Source organism: Pelobates fuscus, chromosome 8, assembly GCF_036172605.1.
Source record: "Pelobates fuscus isolate aPelFus1 chromosome 8, aPelFus1.pri, whole genome shotgun sequence".
NCBI classification, from domain to species: Eukaryota; Metazoa; Chordata; class Amphibia; order Anura; family Pelobatidae; genus Pelobates; species Pelobates fuscus.
Window position 1 is genome coordinate 33,339,940 of NC_086324.1, and position 17,832 is coordinate 33,357,771.

The following is a 17,832-nucleotide window of genomic DNA, read 5'->3' on the forward strand; positions in this document are numbered from 1 at the left end:
GACAAGTCTTTCCAGAAGCTTTGAGGAAAAAGGGAGCAGGGATATGGGACGGTAGTTAGAGGGGGTGGATGGGTCGAGGGATGGTTTTTTTAGTATAGGTACTACAGTGGCATGTTTAAGGTCAGCAGGGACGATGCCAGAGGAGAGCGAGCAGTTGAAGATGTGTGTTAGAGAAGGCACGAGACAAGTGGAGAGAGATCTAATAAGGTGAGATGGGACAGGATCGAGCGGGCAAGTGGTGGGGCGAGAGGAGCAAAGAAGAGCAGCCACCTCTTGGTCAGTAGCTGGGGAGAATGTCTGAAGGGTAGGAAAGGCATGATCTATGTGTGATTGAGAAACAGAAAGGCAAGGAGGGGAGAATTCTTTCCTTAGCTGTTCAATCTTGTCAGTGAAGTAACATGCGAAGTTATCAGCAGTAAGGTTAGTTTTGGGGGTGGCCACAGCAGGGCGAAGAAGAGAATTAAAGGTGTATGATACAGAGAAGTGTATACTCCAGTCGCAAGCCCTGAATGCATTTTTCCATCATGCCTATTGAACAGTGCAGGCCTGATCTTTACTAATATTGAAGATGCCCTCCGAATGCCTATAATCAACCTCTCTCTAGATATTGGCTTTAGCATCTCATGTTCCCTAATGCTGTTGCAGAGTTTATCTTTCGTTCCACCCAGTGGCAGGCTGATGGTTGTGGGATGTCGGTAAGAAAGTTCAGGCTGCTAAATGAATAGTACAGAGATACCACGTTGCTGAGGTAGATGCATTTTGGTGACAGGGAGTAGAGTAGTGATGATGTAGTAGTTCAAAACTGGATCCCAAGTCAGGTAACTGACATTTAATGTGGATAAGTGCAAGATAATGCATCTTGGACGTAAAAACCCAAGGGCAGAGTACAGAATTTTTGATCGAGTCCTAACCTCAACATCTGAGGAAAGGGATTTAGGGATAATTATTTCTGATGACTTAAAGGTAGGCAGACAATGCAATAGAGCAGCAGGAAATGCTAGCAGAATGCTTGGTTGTATAGGGAGAGGTATTATCAGTAGAAAGAGGGAAGTGTTCATGCCATTGTACAGAACACGGGTGAGACCTCACTTGGAGTACTGTACACAGTACTGGAGACCGTATCTCCAGAAGGATATTGATACTTTAGAGAGAGTTCAGAGAGAGCCTACTAAACTGGTTCTTGGATTACAAGATAAAACTTACCAGGAAAGGTTAAAGGATCTTAACATGTATAGCATGGAGGAAAGACAAGACAGGGGGATATGATAGAAACATTTAAATACATAAAGGGAATCAACACCGTAAAGGAGGAGAAAAAGGAAGAAAAACTACCACAAGAAGAGGACAGTCTTAAATTAGAGGGACAAAGGTTTAAAAATATCAGGAAGTATTACTTTACTGAGAGGGTAGTGGATACATGGAATAGCCTTTCAGCTGAAGTGGTAGAGGTTAACACAGTGAGGGAGTTTAAGCATGCGTGGGATAGGCACAAGGCTATTCTAGCCATGAGATAAGGCCAGAGACTAATGAGAGTATTTAGCAAATTGGGCAGACTAGATGGGCCGAATGGTTCTTATCTGCCGTCAGTCTATTTCTATGTAACCATGTATCTGTATTCTCCTTACTGCGCTTTAGTATAGTTTCAAAACAAAAAATATAAAACTTGTGGCACAGCTCGAGTTCTTACATGGCGTCAGTCAAGCACTGATCACTTTTGCCACGGAAAGCAAGCCTTGCTGTTTCAGTGGGTCACTCTCAGACCATGAGCTAAGCCCTGCACACAACATAAAACTCTCATAAAGGGCAGGGACAGTGCAGCATCATGAACATGCCCTGAGTGACACAGGGTGGCTCCTTATGCTCCAGTTTATCAGAGACGACAATTGGCAGATATTCCGTTGCTACGTGGCTGCATAACACTACTAATACTTCTTTTTTTTTTTTTTTTTTTTTTACTTTAGTGCCCGTAAAGAGAGAACTTACAGAAAGGTACAAAACAGTTGTTGAGTACATACAGGAAGTAGCAAAGCGAAGTGCTTTTGTAACGTCATATTACGCCATACATCAAATTAACCATCATGTCCCTTGACTATTTATTTAATAATTAGCCCAACTATAGTCCAAGGTCTTTAGAATGATTCTGCGTAGTATACTGATTGAATGAATGAATGAATGAGTATAGGATAATAAAGTAAAGCCTCGTGAGCACCCAGCATGACCCCCCCCCCACCACAACACCACAACCTGGGGAGAACCGTTATACCTCAGTGAACCTTTTAATTCCCTGTCTCCCCATCATCACCTACAGACACATTTTGACGGGTCATATAAGCATCACATGGATAACAGTTTACCGTGTTTTGCTCTAGAACTTTTCAAATACACTGTCAGGTATTCGGCTGTCTTAATCTCCTCCGTCCTGTCCATTCTGTGCTGTTTATTGGGTGCATTCAGTCTCTCCCAGAAGTCATGTACAAGTGACTTTGCTGCATTCAGAAGGTGCCACAATATTGATAGTTTAAATTTAGACACTGGTAGAAGAATGACATGTAAGAAGTCATTTTCAAATGCGAACAGGTGTGGATTCCCAAATATCTCTGAGGACCATCTGCCAATAAGGTTATATGATTGTGCAATCAAACAAAATGTGTTTAATTGACCCTTTCTCTCCACCACATCTCCAGCACATTGGGGAGACTAACAGGAAAACCTTCTGTAAACATTTGGGAATGTGTACCACCAAAAGAGAGGTTTATAATTAACCTCCTGATATCTTGTGCTGATAGAACTCTTATGATGCAGGATCAGAACCTTACTCTACTTGAGATATATATATATATATATATATATATATATATATATATATATATATGTATATGACCTATTGTCCCTTTTCTCCTATCCAATTCCATGGAGGGACTGAACACTAATGAGCGAAAACTGTTCACAAGATTCACAGTAGCTGCCAGAAGAGCCATGGCTTAGCCTTGGCTTAAAACCAAGATCCCCTCAAAAGAAATGGAACAGATAAGAAAACCATTTAATGGACAGACTCATCGCCCAAGTTAGACACTGTTCCTGCCTTAGAGTATGTATGGTTAGCTTGGGACATATATTTGAAAACTTAAGACCCTTAGTACAACGAGCAATAACCACCTCTCCATCACACCCACATGGCACATTCTCTTTCTCGCTCTCTTTATTTACTATTCTTTTCCCTATCTATCCCAAAACAACATCCTATAAGCACAGCTAACTGATGATAAATAGAATCACGAGTCCTAACTAAGATGACAATGCTAGTCAGCAGCTGTATTGCAAAATGAAAGAAGATGTGAGACCTGAATACTTGAGCTGTGACTAAAAGGATGATAGATGTGGGAAATTCTATCTCTCTCCTTTTCTATCCTCATCTTTTGCCATTGTGTATTTTATATATTCCAATCTTTTTGGGTCCTTTATTTCTCTCTTTACCTTGTTTTATGTCTGTAGAGATGGTGGATAAACATCCCTTCAAAAACCAGAAAAGGTTTGCGACATTGTTCGCGACATTATATATATATATATATATATATATATATATAATGTAACAAGCAAATCAAAACAGTGACCAAGCTATATACACAGGATTGTACTGTAATGTTAACTGTGTCTAATGCTTGAGATAGTCTCTCTCTCTCTCTCTCTCTCTCTCCCCCCCCTCCCCCAGGGTATCAGTTTAGCTCTGTATGTCCTCTAACCCCTGTCTGATGGGGATAACCATTCTTGACCTAGAAACCAAAGATCCCTTGCTCCTTCCAGATATTTGTGTGTTGAAGACAGCTGGGGCTCGGCATTTGGGATATCTTTGTGGATCTCTGTGCAGAGAACCATATTCAGAGTCTTTCTGATATCGGGGCTCTGTGTGGGATGCCTTATGGCTATTCCATAGAGGTATTCCACACCATTGAAGGTAGTGGGGCACTTAAGCTTCGTCCATTGCTTCATGGTTGGAGAAACGTGCCACTATACCACCCTTTGCATAGCAGTGGTGAGATGATACGTATACATATCTAGCAAAGCCAGACTACCTCGAGCTCTTGGTAGGTATAAAATGTCATGCTGAATCGATTATGCAATTTCACTTTTGCGTTTTCAAAAATGTTTAAAATCTCTGTGGCAGGGCATTCGGGATTGTTTGAAACAAATATTGTGACTATAGCAAGAACTGTGGGAGGGGCAGAAAATGTAAGAAAACTACATGACCTATCAATAGCTATTTATATAATGTTATAAGTAATGTGGAAGTGAACAAATTGTTTGTGTTTACTTAATTACGAAAAATATGTTCCATAATTCTAAGACATGCCGGAAAGGAATGATTAAGATCTCTATAATATATGGAGAGGAGGTTGATGGACAGCAAAGAGTGCTCTAAATAACTCTCTAACAACTAAAAGAAAAACAATTGGAACTGACACACATTGTCATTATGGCAGATAATGGTGGTCCCTGGAGTGTTTCAACACATACTTATCACATCTACATATTGCCAAGTTTTTCCCTCCCCCAAACTCAATATGCTTTAGTACATTTCTTAAAACATCCAATACGGACAGCTGTACTCAAGTTCTCTCTTTATTAGAGGTTGACATACCATCATGGACAACTCAAGATTTGCTTAAGAGATCCCATATGGTGCATATGCTTGAGACCCAACTCATAAAGTAAAAATAACGCTGTTACCAAACATTGCTATTTATAAAACAAATTAAAAAAAAAATGTGCAAGCAGTTTAGTTTATTTAGTTGTGAATGATTGTATGGAGAGTTAGCAGATTTAAAAGGCTGTAACACTTTTTAGGAGCCATAGTAGATTTATCAGACATGATGTAAAAGAATGTAGACTGCTAAGTGCATGTGTGTCTTTTGGGGAAATTGCAGTGAAATTGCTAGAAACCTGAATTGGATTTATTATGTAAATATTCTCACTTGAATAAGATAAAGTATCCAGTCCCTTTAATTTGGGAAGGTGCTTTTAACACTCTGAATTGCGTAGTGGAGTGCAGTCCTTAAGATAATTTCTGTAAGTAGACTTTTGGATGGGTGAAACATCTAACCACTTTCTATAGGAATTTTCATAAATCAATAAATAAACCCCAAATCTTAGACAGTTGGTGATTTTCTGTGAAAATATAAATTAAATGAAAAAGGCAGTAAATGTGTTTTTTGCTAGTTATGCAATTTGTGTTTCAATGACCATGAATTGGGCAGCATTTGTCACCTCAAAAAATCTTAATACAATAATCTTTTCATTAAATTTTGAAAGGAAATAGATGATTTTTTTTAAATAAAGTGTATGTAAACAAAAAGATAAAAACACACCCCAACCACAATTAGTATATGATAAGATCCTTCAATCGTATTCATCGATCAGACCGTGTTTGACAATTTCTTCTGAGTTTAAGTAAAAAGTTACGAAAGCAACAAAAAAAATGGTAAGATACAATATTTGGGTAAATTTTTTTTTTTTTTTTTTTTTTTTTTTTAAATTTGTATTTTATTGAATTTTATGCGCATAGGCAAATATTCATATCAGGGTATGGAAGTTAGAAAAGAGAGAAACAATATTCAAAAGAAACAACCATTTGACATATCGATATACAATACACAATATACAATATGCTGGGCTCTGTATTGGGTTCTATCCTGGGCAGTATATCGTGTAGTGTATTGGGCATGGGGCGTACTAGGTTGGACAGTCTATGTAGACCCCAGTGAGGATTGGACCGGTGGTGTTTCCCTCTGGCATATGCCTATGGTGCTGGACAGATTGACCGTGATACAGTGCCGGTGAAGGGTGAGCGAGTGGGCCCGTGTGAAGGGCGGGGATCTGGGTAGTGACACGCAGTCAGAAATCAAGGCAGTCTCTGGGTTTTAGTCTCTGTTGATGATCCATGTGTACTCTGCTCTCTCTGCGTTCCGCTGTGATCAGTCTGCGAATTCCCGGGTAGTCATTCTTGGGGTATTTCCTCAGCTTGTCTTCCCCTGTTGCTCCCCCCTCTTCTCCTGTGCGGTTATTCGTGTTTGACTTTGCTGGCGGGTGCTCTCCATCCGTGCAGCAGCTTATTTTCTCTGGATCCTCAGCCGAGGTAAGTGTGAGGGTTTTGCCTTCGTGTGACACCATCAGGGTTCCATCGGCTCCCCAGCGGTACCTCACCGCGTTGTCTCAGTTTTTTTGCTATTGGGGCCAGCTTTCTCTTCTCTAGGAGTGCAGTAAAGGGGATGTCACTAAAGAACATAATATTAGCTCCTTCAAATTTCGCGCTCCCCATCTCTCTGGAACGTGACATAATGGCCGCTCGTACGGCTGTGTCTCTGGTTACTATTATGGTGTCTCTGGGTGCATCCTCTGGTGCCGACGGGGCTTTCCTGACTCTAAAGGCCGCCGTAATTATTGTAGGGTCTGTTTGGCCCTGCAAGCCAATGGATGCAAGTAGCTTTAGTGTGTATGATAAAAGTGCGTCCCCTTTAACGGCCTCGGGTACCCCCCTCAAGCGCACGTTTCGGCGTCTATGCCTGGCCTCGAGGGTCGCCACCGAGCGGTGTAATCTTTGTACCTGCTGGGTCAAGCCGTCCAGGGTGCCTTCTGTGGCTAGTAGCCGGGTTTCCCGGGCCTTGCCTGTTTCCTCCACCACTTGGAGCTTGTTTTGTAATGCTCCCATTTCCTGCTTAATGTCTCGTAGGTCCGACTTCCAGATTTGTCTCATTTCCAGGAGCATGTGTTTAATGTCCCCCTTGGTTGCTGGGGACGAGTCTTCGTCTGAGTTAGCTTCCCGGTAAATGTCTCCCCGCCTCGGAGAGTTAGGTGATGCTTCCCTTTCCTCGTGGGAGTCTTCCGACGAATCTGCTGTGCGGCCTTCCACGGGCGCCATTTTCGGCGGCGCTTGCGGGGCATGCCGCTCAAATGAGAGCCTAATGTCTCTTTGTGTGGTGATTTCAGGCGCTTGGAATTTGCGGTGTTTGCGCCCCATGTTGTCTCTGGTGGGGTGGGATTGTGGAGGGTTCTCTCCGGGTGCTATTTTCGTCTTGGTAGGTGATTATTCCGTGTGATTCAGCGGAGCTCCACAGAAACACGTCTGTTCCGTCTCTAGGTTGGCCACGCCCCCCATTTGGGTACATTTTGATTACAAACCATCAAACCTTTTCTTCCAACCCTGTGACTTTGTTTGCGCTGTGCTATCTACTACCCTAAGATAATGAGCTCTTTTACATTCAGACATTCAGACACACAGATATGCTCGCCAACTCAGTTTAAATTAGAAAAAGAAAATCAAGTGTTTAAAGAAAATGTCATCATTTTAAAATTCTGTACAATGTATATTCAGTGGCTGTAGGTATATTTATATTTGAGTCAAATTTTGTTTGTACTAGATTATTAATATAACTGCATGAAAACTATGAAATGAATTAAAGACTCTAAAGTATTTTAATGTAATGGCTTCTAGCCTTTTTAAAAAATTAATAATAATTTGACTTAGAAAATCAGATTTAGCATAGATTGCTGGCATACTTACAGGCGTATTTACTAAAGTGAGAATTAAAAGTAAATACACAGAGAATTACAAATGTAAGGGCAAAGTAGCCAAACTGAAAGCATGGTTGACTAAGGCTATTTTTTACAGTTTGGCCATTTTGACCTTCAATTTGAAATTCACTTTTAATTCTTTCTTTAGTGCATAGCCCCTTTTAATACCTGAATTAAAGTATATAAAATACTTAGATTAGATAAAGAACACTTAGATTAGATTGAAAAAGATTTAGAATAACTCTCTAAAACTTGCCCTGAATAACTAACTATTGTTTACATTTGCCATAACCTAGGTAGAACTTTATAATGCACAAGTTTGCAACACCATCATGCAGAGAATCGGGACACCGGTGGGAGGGGGTGGAGGGGACCGGTCCTTCTCTTTTAAGTGGCAGGTCAGTCTGCCTATATTTTTTACTTTTTTGTATTTTTTTTTGCAGGTGAGACAGTGCGTTGCAATACGCCAAAGACGCATACGTATTCTTTAACGGGGGGGGGGGTAATGCAATAACATTTTAGAAGCTATTAAGTGCAAGGACTAACATTAGTGATATTCACACAGACGCCTCCCAAAGCATTAAGTTTAGGTACTTAGAAGCCGTGTTAATTTTGTTGGCAAATTTACAATTTAGTTTTAGTCAATCTTTTTTCTAAAAAGCCGTTTTAGTTGTATTTTAGAGAAGCAGACCCAGTGGGTCAGAGAGGATAGGGCGCCCCCTAGTGAGTATCTATATATTCATATGTACAGAGGATAAAATATAACTTTTAATAGTTAATACATAAAAATGCTTAAGGTAAGGACCCGGAAACAGAAAGAAAGTGAAGGTGAAAATATCATACAAAAAATAATAATAATAAAGAAAAAATAAATAAAGAAAAAATAATAATAACTAGATGGGAGGATATAAATAGATGTGAGAGCGTGCTGGGTGGGGATAAAGTAACTTGAGGTGATGTCTCAAGAGTTACTGTATGAAAAAACGCACCCCCCAAAAACAGCTGTCTATCTCACAACTACACAGTAAACTCTTAGTTAACTCGTGCTGTACACCCTCCGTATATTCCCACTGACAGTATCCAGTACGGAATCTGATGGGGTAGAAACAGTGGCACACTGTAGTATGCCTCTAGAGAGGGGTATTGACGCAACAAAAGAGTAACATTAAGAGTAAGTGTATCAAATGGTGGAGATCTGTCTAAGGATTATACTAGTGTATCTACAATTGATACAGTTGTGGGAGCAATGCCTCTGGGGTTGGGGAACAGGGTTCGGTGAGGAGAGGGTAACCAACGCTGTTCAGACAGTGCTGAAAGGCACTAACCACCCGTTTATGCAGTGGTGTCTTGGAAGGAATATCTCTCTATACCCGCCAAACAACCCCCCATTCGTACCCCACTTGAATAGAGATACTGCATCTCTCGGAGATGGCTGCAGGAACAGAGTCTTGGTGTATAGAGAGCGCTCACTAGCTGTCATGCGGGGTTATCTAGGACCAGATGTGGACCAGCCAACTTGCTGGACTTGGAAAATGGTTTTAAACAAATTGTAAATTATAAACACTTGGTAAATTCCCCCTGTACCCTTGTCGCATACAGCACCGGCTCACTCTATCAAAACACCAATACCGTCCACTAGTCGCCACCCCTCTAAGTCTAAGAGAAACTCTGTATCACTTGTGAGGATCAATTCCGATTTGCTCAGCTTGCTATCTAGTTATCCAAACAAACAGACTCGTAGCATATCCTCCCTATCTGCCTGCCTGACACGTGTTTCGGCGCCAATACAAGCGCCTTCTTCTGAGGCTAAACAAAAAATGAAGAACGGGATCCCCTTAAGTATCCCTGAAGGTTAAGTCCCGGCTGTGGGCGTGTGTTAACATTTTTGCGCCCAGACACGCCGAGAACAGATTAACTCCGCCCCTTAACTATGTGTCTATAGCTGATTGGGTAGTAGTGCTGGGACTCGTCAGGCCTATTAACCCCTTGAGTGCCTGTAGTGATTACAACATCCAGGAGTGTGATGAATCCTGATGTGTATGCACAGAGGGGGCTACTTCCGGTGAACCGTGCCTGTATAAACAGGTGATAAAATGTCAGACGGTGTAGAAGTGCGGGCCCGGGAAAATACAGTGACCGGGGGCCATAGGGTAGCCTCCAGTCATACCGGTCTTCTATTAGGAGACGACTACTACAGATCCATGGGATAACAGTGTGGGGATCCACTCCCAGGAAGGTCAGTCAGTAGACACAGAGGGGGATCTAGTGCACACTAAATTATGCACTGGGATATAGGGACCCCGTTAATAAAACTTGAATAAAACAGTGATGATTGAAAATAAATAAAGTATGCAAAATGAAACAAAATACAATGAAACCAAGTAAATAGAAAAATGATGAATGAAGTGTAACGAAAGTATATACAGTCCCTAAAGGAAATATGTACAAATATAATATAATCATTTTGTTATTAAAATCCTGGTGTGATTATTTCTCAATAAAGGGGGTAAATGTGAATCCCTCATTTAGACCATAGGGGGCCAAAGTTTTAAACCTATAAATCCAATAACACTCTCTTTTGAGTAGAGTGTTGTCCAAGTCTCCACCTCTGTGACCTAAAGTCACTCGCTCAATGCCAGCAAACCTAACACCCTTGGGGTCACCAGAGTGTTGGTTTCTGATGTGTCTCGCCACGGGTGTATCCCTCAGGTTTCTCACGGAGTGTACATGTTCCATGATTCGCCTTTTGAAAGGGCGAATCGTTTTGCCAACATATTTGAGGCCACATTCGCAGATCAGGAGGTAGACTATACCTTTGGTACTGCAATTGAAAAATTGTTTGACATTGCAGATCACCTGATCGCTTGAGTCCATAAGATGTTTGGAGTCTTTGTAGATGTAATTGCATGCAACGCATTTACCACACTTGTAAGTACCCTGCACTGAAAGCCAGTTGTGGCCAGATTTTTTGGAAGATAAATGGCTAGGTACTAGTGTCTCTTTTAAATTTCTACCTCTCCGTGCTGTTAGAGATACGTAGGGGGTGACTGTCCCCTTGAAGTGGGGGTCCTGTGATATAAGTGGCCAGAACCTGCCTAGTATCTTCTTGGCCTGGTTCCAGCCTGAGTCAAAATTAGCGATGCAGCGAATAGGCGTTTGTGTGGCAGGTGTCAATGTGTCGCTGAGGAGTTCCGATCTGTCACTATGTAGAGCCCTCTGGTACGCTTGTTTTAGACAGCGGTTGGGGTAACCCCTCTCTTTAAATCTTTGTCTGAGGAGTTTGGCTTGGATGGTAAATTCCTCCACGTTAGAACAGTTCCTCCTGAGCCGGAGATATTGCCCCACAGGGATACCTCTCTTCAGTGCAGTGGGGTGATGGCTCTCCCACCTCAACATAGTGTTGGTTGAGGTTGGTTTCCTGAATAAGGTCGTCTCTATGGTTTGTTTAGGTGTGGTCGTGAACGTACAGTCCAGAAAGTTTAAGGAGGACCCACCTATCTCCATTGTGAACTTCAGGTTGAGGTCATTAGAATTCAAGGTCTCTACAAAAGATGAGAAGTGATCCCTCGTGCCAGTCCATACCACTAGTACGTCATCTATATAGCGTTTCCACATATAGATGAATTTAGTGTATTCGATGTTAGGGTTACTGAAGACCACATGCTCCTCCCACCAACCCAGGTGCAGGTTGGCATACGATGGGGCACAAGATGTCCCCATAGCTGTACCCTGCACCTGGTGGTAGTACTGTCCGTTGAAAAGGAAAAAATTATGGGTCAGGACAAACTGTAATAGGTCTATTACAAAGGAGGTGTGGGCCTGATGTCTCGGACCACGTGTTTGCAAGTAGTGCTTGGTGTGTCTTAAACCCAGGGAGTGGGGAATAGATGAATAGAGTGCTTCTACGTCCAAGCTGCATAGAATGGCATCTGCAGGGAGATTAATTGAAGCTAGACATTTTAAGGTGTCCTTGGTGTCCCTGAGATAGGAGGGTAATTGCTCTACAAAAGGACGAAGAATTTTGTCTATATAGACACTGGCTTTACAAGTTAAGTTGTTAGACCCCGACACTATAGGTCTAGCAGACAGGACGTCATACTGTTTATGCACCTTTGGTAGACAGTAGAAGGTGGACACAGTGGGGCACTTTACGTATATATATGAATATTCATCTTTACCCAAGATTCCCTCATCGAAGGCTTTGTCCAAGAGGTTTTTAAGTGTTCGTAGAAATTTGGTCGAGGGGTCTGATGGTAGGTGTTTATAGGTGGTACTGTCCTTGAGTATATTTAGGGCCATTTGTACATATTGTGTTTTATTCTGTACCACTATGTTACCCCCCTTGTCTGCCGGCTTAATGACAATGTCGTCGTTTTCCTGTAGTTCACAGAGGGCTTGCCATTCAGTCCTTGAAAGGTTACTGTGTGGACGAAGTTGGAGGTGATCCAGTCTTAGGTCTTGTATCATCTTACAGGACGACTCTACGAACATATCAATGTTCTTATAGTCCCTGATGTTCGGGGTGAATTTACTCTTGGTTCTAAGGTCGGTGTAGGGTTGCAAATCAGAGTCATCATTCTCATCCAGCAATGTTACTAGATCTTGGAGGCACTGATATTCCCTCATATTGAAACCCAGGTCTCTGGCTTTTTTCTCTTTCTCAATGAGGAAGAATTTATGGAGGGCCAGTCTCCGTCCAAAAAGGTGGATATCCTTTATCCATTCAAACTTGTTGAATAGAGGGACTGGGACAAAGGATAACCCCTTTACAAGGACCTGGACCTGGGTTTCTGTAAGTACCTCATCTGAGAAGTTGATGACTTTGTTGCTAGAGTTTAATAGCGTTTGCGTGACCTCCCCCTGTACCGTGTCTGCCTGTATTGTGCTTGTGGTTCCCCCTCTCGGGGGTTTTGGCCTAAAAAAGCCACCCCTTTTTTCAGTATGCCTTTTGTTTGAGGGGCATTAGAGGATGTAGAGCTAGTGTTTGAGCTTTCAGTGTCTGTATCAGAAGTTTCGTATTCTGATGTTGAATATTGATCTGAGTCAGTACGTATGTTCTTTCTGTTGAATTTTCTATAGACTCTACCATTTTTATAGTCTAGATTATCCCTTATAAACTTTTTGTGCTTCCGATTTTTAATGGTATCTTTATACTTGTTCAGGTTATGCTGGAGTTTCAATTCTTGTGAGTCAAAGGATGGATCATCTTTATGTTTTTGAACAGCTTCTACTGCTTCTTTAACATTGTTATTTATGAGTTCCAATCTTTGACTCTCAAATTTACAAATCTACCCCATCAGATTCCGTACTGGATACTGTCAGTGGGAATATACGGAGGGTGTACAGCACGAGTTAACTAAGAGTTTACTGTGTAGTTGTGAGATAGACAGCTGTTTTTGGGGGGTGCGTTTTTTCATACAGTAACTCTTGAGACATCACCTCAAGTTACTTTATCCCCACCCAGCACGCTCTCACATCTATTTATATCCTCCCATCTAGTTATTATTATTTTTTCTTTATTTAATTTTTCTTTATTATTATTATTTTTTGTATGATATTTTCACCTTCACTTTCTTTCTGTTTCCGGGTCCTTACCTTAAGCATTTTTATGTATTAACTATTAAAAGTTATATTTTATCCTCTGTACATATGAATATATAGATACTCACTAGGGGGCGCCCTATCCTCTCTGACCCACTGGGTCTGCTTCTCTATCTATACAAATTTGTAAGTGTTAACCCCTAATTGGTCGCCCCGGGACACATCATAAGTTGCTTCCCAGTCTGGGTAGTCAACTTACTTCCTCCTTAGTTGTATTTTAGACCTCTAAATAGTTTGTCAAAATTAACACTGCTTAGAAGTAGAAATTCTAAACGGTGTGAATCTTTAAAACATAATAAAACAAAACCAGTTATATACAAGGTATATACAATTACTTTTGAGTCCTAAAAGGGACACTCCAGGCACCCAGACCACTTCTGCCCATTGGAGTGGTCTGGGTGCCAACTCCCACTACTCCTAACCCTTTTTTATAAACTGCAATAATTACCTTGCAGGGTTAACTCCACCTCTAGTGGTTTACTCCACCACTAGAGGTCACTTCCTCCTTCATAGCACATGTGCTAGAGCGTCGCTGGACGTCCTCCCGCTGTGTGTGGACCTCCAGCGTCGCTCATTTCCCCATAGGAAAGCAATAAAAAAAAATTTCAATGCTTTCCTATGTGGAGACGTAATGCGCATGCGCGGCATTGCCGCGCATGCGCATTAGGTCTCCTCGGCCGGTGGGCAGGATCAGTCTCGCCCACCGGCCGACGCAATACAGAGGAGGAGCGTCGCGGAGGAGGAGACAGCAGCGAGGGACATCGCCGCTGCCTCAGGTAAGTGACTGACTGAAGGGGTTTTCACCCCTTCAGTAACTGGGGATTGGGGGGTGGGAGTGAGAGGGACCCTCCAGTGCCAGGAAAACGGATTAACCCATCTGGGGGTAATTAGAATCACATGTTCCACATCCCAGGTATCTTGGAGGAAAGTTCCAGTGTTCCATCTCTCAGGCCCAAGGCCAAGATGAAGCCTTTGTCAGGTTGGTAGCCCTAGGCAATTCACCCTCTTTCGAGACACTGAGAGATCTGGGAGCAGTCCAGCGATAGGCAATACATGCGTTCAATCTTAGTAATGGGTTGCATTGACTTCCACCAAAGTTATGTTGTATGATGTAAGTTGTTAACGAATGTAAGGTTGTGAAAGGCTTTCTGTTGGAGTGCAGTTATTAACTCTAATTTATCCTGAAGTATCTGCCGGCATAGAATAATGTCTCTGTGTGTAGCAGCAGGTGCTTGAGGAGACTTTGCAATGCATTAGACACCATCAATGGAGAATTGTTTGGTTTGTTTTGCTGGCCACTAATTTCCTAATAAAATGAGTCCGGCATCCCTTACCTTGATGTTCTTTCACCGGCCTCTTTCATCCAGGTTTTCAACCTGTAAAGCAAAGGCAGATTGTTGGTTCTGCAGTTGTTGAACCATTTCCCCTTTTCTGATTGAGCTCGGTTATGTTAAAGGACCACTCTAGGCACCCAGACCACTTCAGCTTAATGAAGTGGTCTGGGTGCCAGGTCCAGCTAGGGTTAACCCATTTTTTTATAAACATAGCAGTTTCAGAGAAACTGCTATGTTTATAAATTGGTTAAGCCTTCCCCCTAATCCTCTAGTGGCTGTCTCATTGACAGCCGCTAGAGGCGCTTGCGTGATTCTCACTGTGAAAATCACAGTGAGAGCACGCAAGCATTGTAAATGCTTTCCTATGCGACCGGCTGAATGCGCGCGCAGCTCTTGCCGTGCGTGCGCATTCAGCCAACGGGGCGGAGAGGAGGAGGAGAGCTCCCCGCCCAGCGCTGGAAAAAGGTAAGTTTTACCCCTTTTCCCCTTTCCAGAGCCGGGCGGGAGGGGGACCCTGAGGGTGGGGGCACCCTCAGGGCACTCTAGTGCCAGGAAAACGAGTGTTTTCCTGGCACTAGAGTGGTCCTTTAACCCATATAAATGAGTAGTGACCTATCATATCTCTGCCTTCTCCAATGCTGTATCAGCCGCAAACCATTATTAAATGTCAACAAATAAGTTGTGGATGTATTTTTTTTTTGTTTTTTTGTCTTTTTGGTAGCTGGAGGTGCAGTGTCTTGGTACACGGTGACAGAGCTTATAGTAGTGTCTGTTATGAAGTCTCCCTCAACAGCACAGTTATTTGACTGGCACTATTAGTCCTCTGAGTTTCCCAACTTTGTCCCCCTAGTTATCTCTGTTGTCCTTTGCCGTGGCTGATTGTAGTTCTGGGACCTCCGACTCCTCTTTTCTCCAGTTACCTCACAGCCTGATAAGAGAGAGAGTGAGTATAAACCTAGACCTCTCCAGGCTTTTGTTGGATGCACCACTCCTTGTAAGCATGGTAGGCAGTGAGGTTTTGGTCCCTAATTGGAAAAAAAAGGCATCTGCGGTTTCCTCTTAACTACCTGCAGCAAGCACCAGCAATAGCAGGAGTGGATAAGGTATATTTGCCCCCAAAAATAGCAGAAATAAATCAATGTCAAGGAGATCAAGAAATGGCAACTGTGCCGTTTTACTGCTACACTCCGCCCCAGGCTGGCCATCTTCTGAGGCCAGTGTTTCAGTGGTCCCTGCAGTGTCAGTGCCCTGAGCGCAAACTTGTCTTATGATGAGCTCATGCTATGCTTGTTGGGGACAGTTTCCTGGTGTCCATAAAAGCAGACAGGCACAGCTAGTCGTGACCCAGAAATTGGGACTGTCTCACCAGAATCGGGATGATTGGGAGGCATGAGTTTGGGTCCTTTGTCACTGGCATTAACTTAAACTAGCTGTTGTAGCGTTCTCACCATTTTCATTGCTTATTTGAACCATAGCACTGAAGGCCTTCATTTAATGCTGCAGTCACTGTTTTATTGAAAACAGGAAAATGCTCTAGCATACCTTTCTCTTCTCCTCTTCCTTTTCCATATCCTCCAATCTCTCCTGCTTTCTTAGACACCTGACTTCAAGCTGATTTGCCTGTAAGCATCACGTGAGTTCAGTAGTCAGACCTGATGCTTCTCTGCTCACAAACTCCAGGAACTTGGCCAGCCGTTCAATTAACAGTTTTTTATTTTTCTTTTTCTTTTTTTCTTCTCATAAAGAACTGTAATTTACGTAATGCGGTTTCTCACTGGAATATAAGGAAGGCAGATCATGACTGCTGCCTAGGGATGGGGGTTTGGTCCTAGAAAGATACTATGTTTGAATCTTGGGGTACCAGATAAAAAGGGACAAGGTAGGAGGGGACTTACCAGACTGTGATGACAAGTTGAGGGATACTAACTTTCTCTCCCTCCCTCCCGTGAGCCGATAGATGTGGTGTGGGTTTTTGGTGGTGTGTCTATCATTCCTGGACAACGCAGATACAAGGGATGGAAACACCAAGGCGGCTTGGGGAGTTGCTGCCTGCCATGAGCTAATGGCAGTAGTCAGGTTGCCTTGACTCTTGGATACCAGATTAGAGCTGTCTCTTGGAGAAACACCCCAACAGCTGACTGAGGAAGTCTACTGGCATGGTTATGTTGTTAAATAAAGATGTGGGGATTAAGGATTATGGTGGGTCAGCAGTCCAGTATTAATCTTGCTCTCTGTGGCTCTGTATAAAATCTGTATGATTGGAGAAAATGATTTTGTTTGTGTGGCAGCCATGTAAATAAGGGCATAATTATTAATGTCGCAAGTCACAAACAAGCCCCATTGCTCTCTGTTTCTGCAATGTTACATTCATAAATGACTACGTAACATTAAATAGAATATGGTATGTTTAAGAATGGAATCATTTGGAAGAGTCACAGTTGGCTTGCCGTGTCTCTTTAAAAACTAATAGATTTATAAAAGTTAAGTTGCAAACTTTGTTATTTATGAATTTTTCCATGCCTGTTTTTGTACATTTGGCTTTTAATATTCTATTTAGTGAAAGTACCAGAAAGATTTTCTTTTTTTCTTTATTTACTGCATTCAGCTGTATTTAAAAAATGTAAAAAGTAAGTACTTGTGCCATGATTTAAACTAAAATGTAAAATTAAAATAAAATGCATTGGTGCTTAGATAACTTCATGTACAGTTTGGAAGAGGAAACCTTTTATTTTGCTGTGCAAGACACAGAAACTCTTGGTGTCATTATTTATTGCAGGGCAAGTTTCTTTACCAAGTAAATTGTAATAATTTTTTTTTTTTTTTTTAATTATCTCTCTTCTCCTGAAGGACATCTGGATGCCATTTCCTCGTGGAGAAAATATTTTATCTACTGATAGTGAAAAGGAGGATAGGAACAGTTCAGAAATATGTGAATTCTGCCAAGCCGTCTTCCCACCATCTTCTAGATCTGAAAGAGAATTCCTTAGGCATCTTAATTCACACTTTTATGGACAATCATAGACCATATCTCCTGGAAGGGACAAACTGTAGTTAGATAGCGAGAGCGCGCACGCGCGTGTGTGTTTTTTTTTGTTTTGTTTTTTATCTGTTTATTTCACGTTATCCATATTTAAAATAAGGTACTGTTTTACAATGCTACTCCTGTTTTACGAATTGTATATGTTTGTCTTTTTTCTTGTATTTTATTATGAGACTTATAAACATTTTATTTTCAAGCATATTAAACAAAACTGTAGCACAGAGAGACACCTATACACAAATAAATAGCTAGCATAGGAGCTGCAACTAATATTTGCGTACATTTACTGTA

The 17,832-nt window shown here is 41.9% G+C and overlaps 1 protein-coding gene across 2 annotated transcripts in view; it reads left to right on the forward strand.

Annotated features, from left to right (window-relative positions):
- Positions 1-17,579, forward strand: part of TANK (TRAF family member associated NFKB activator) — a 58,413-nt gene extending 40,834 nt beyond the window's left edge. For both annotated transcript variants that reach the window (XM_063428612.1, XM_063428613.1), the window contains one exon: positions 17,349-17,579. In XM_063428612.1, coding sequence (XP_063284682.1) covers positions 17,349-17,522 — 174 coding nt within the window. In that variant the 3' untranslated portion in view covers positions 17,523-17,579. The remainder of the gene's footprint in view (positions 1-17,348) is intronic.
- Positions 17,580-17,832: the final 253 nt, after the last annotated feature.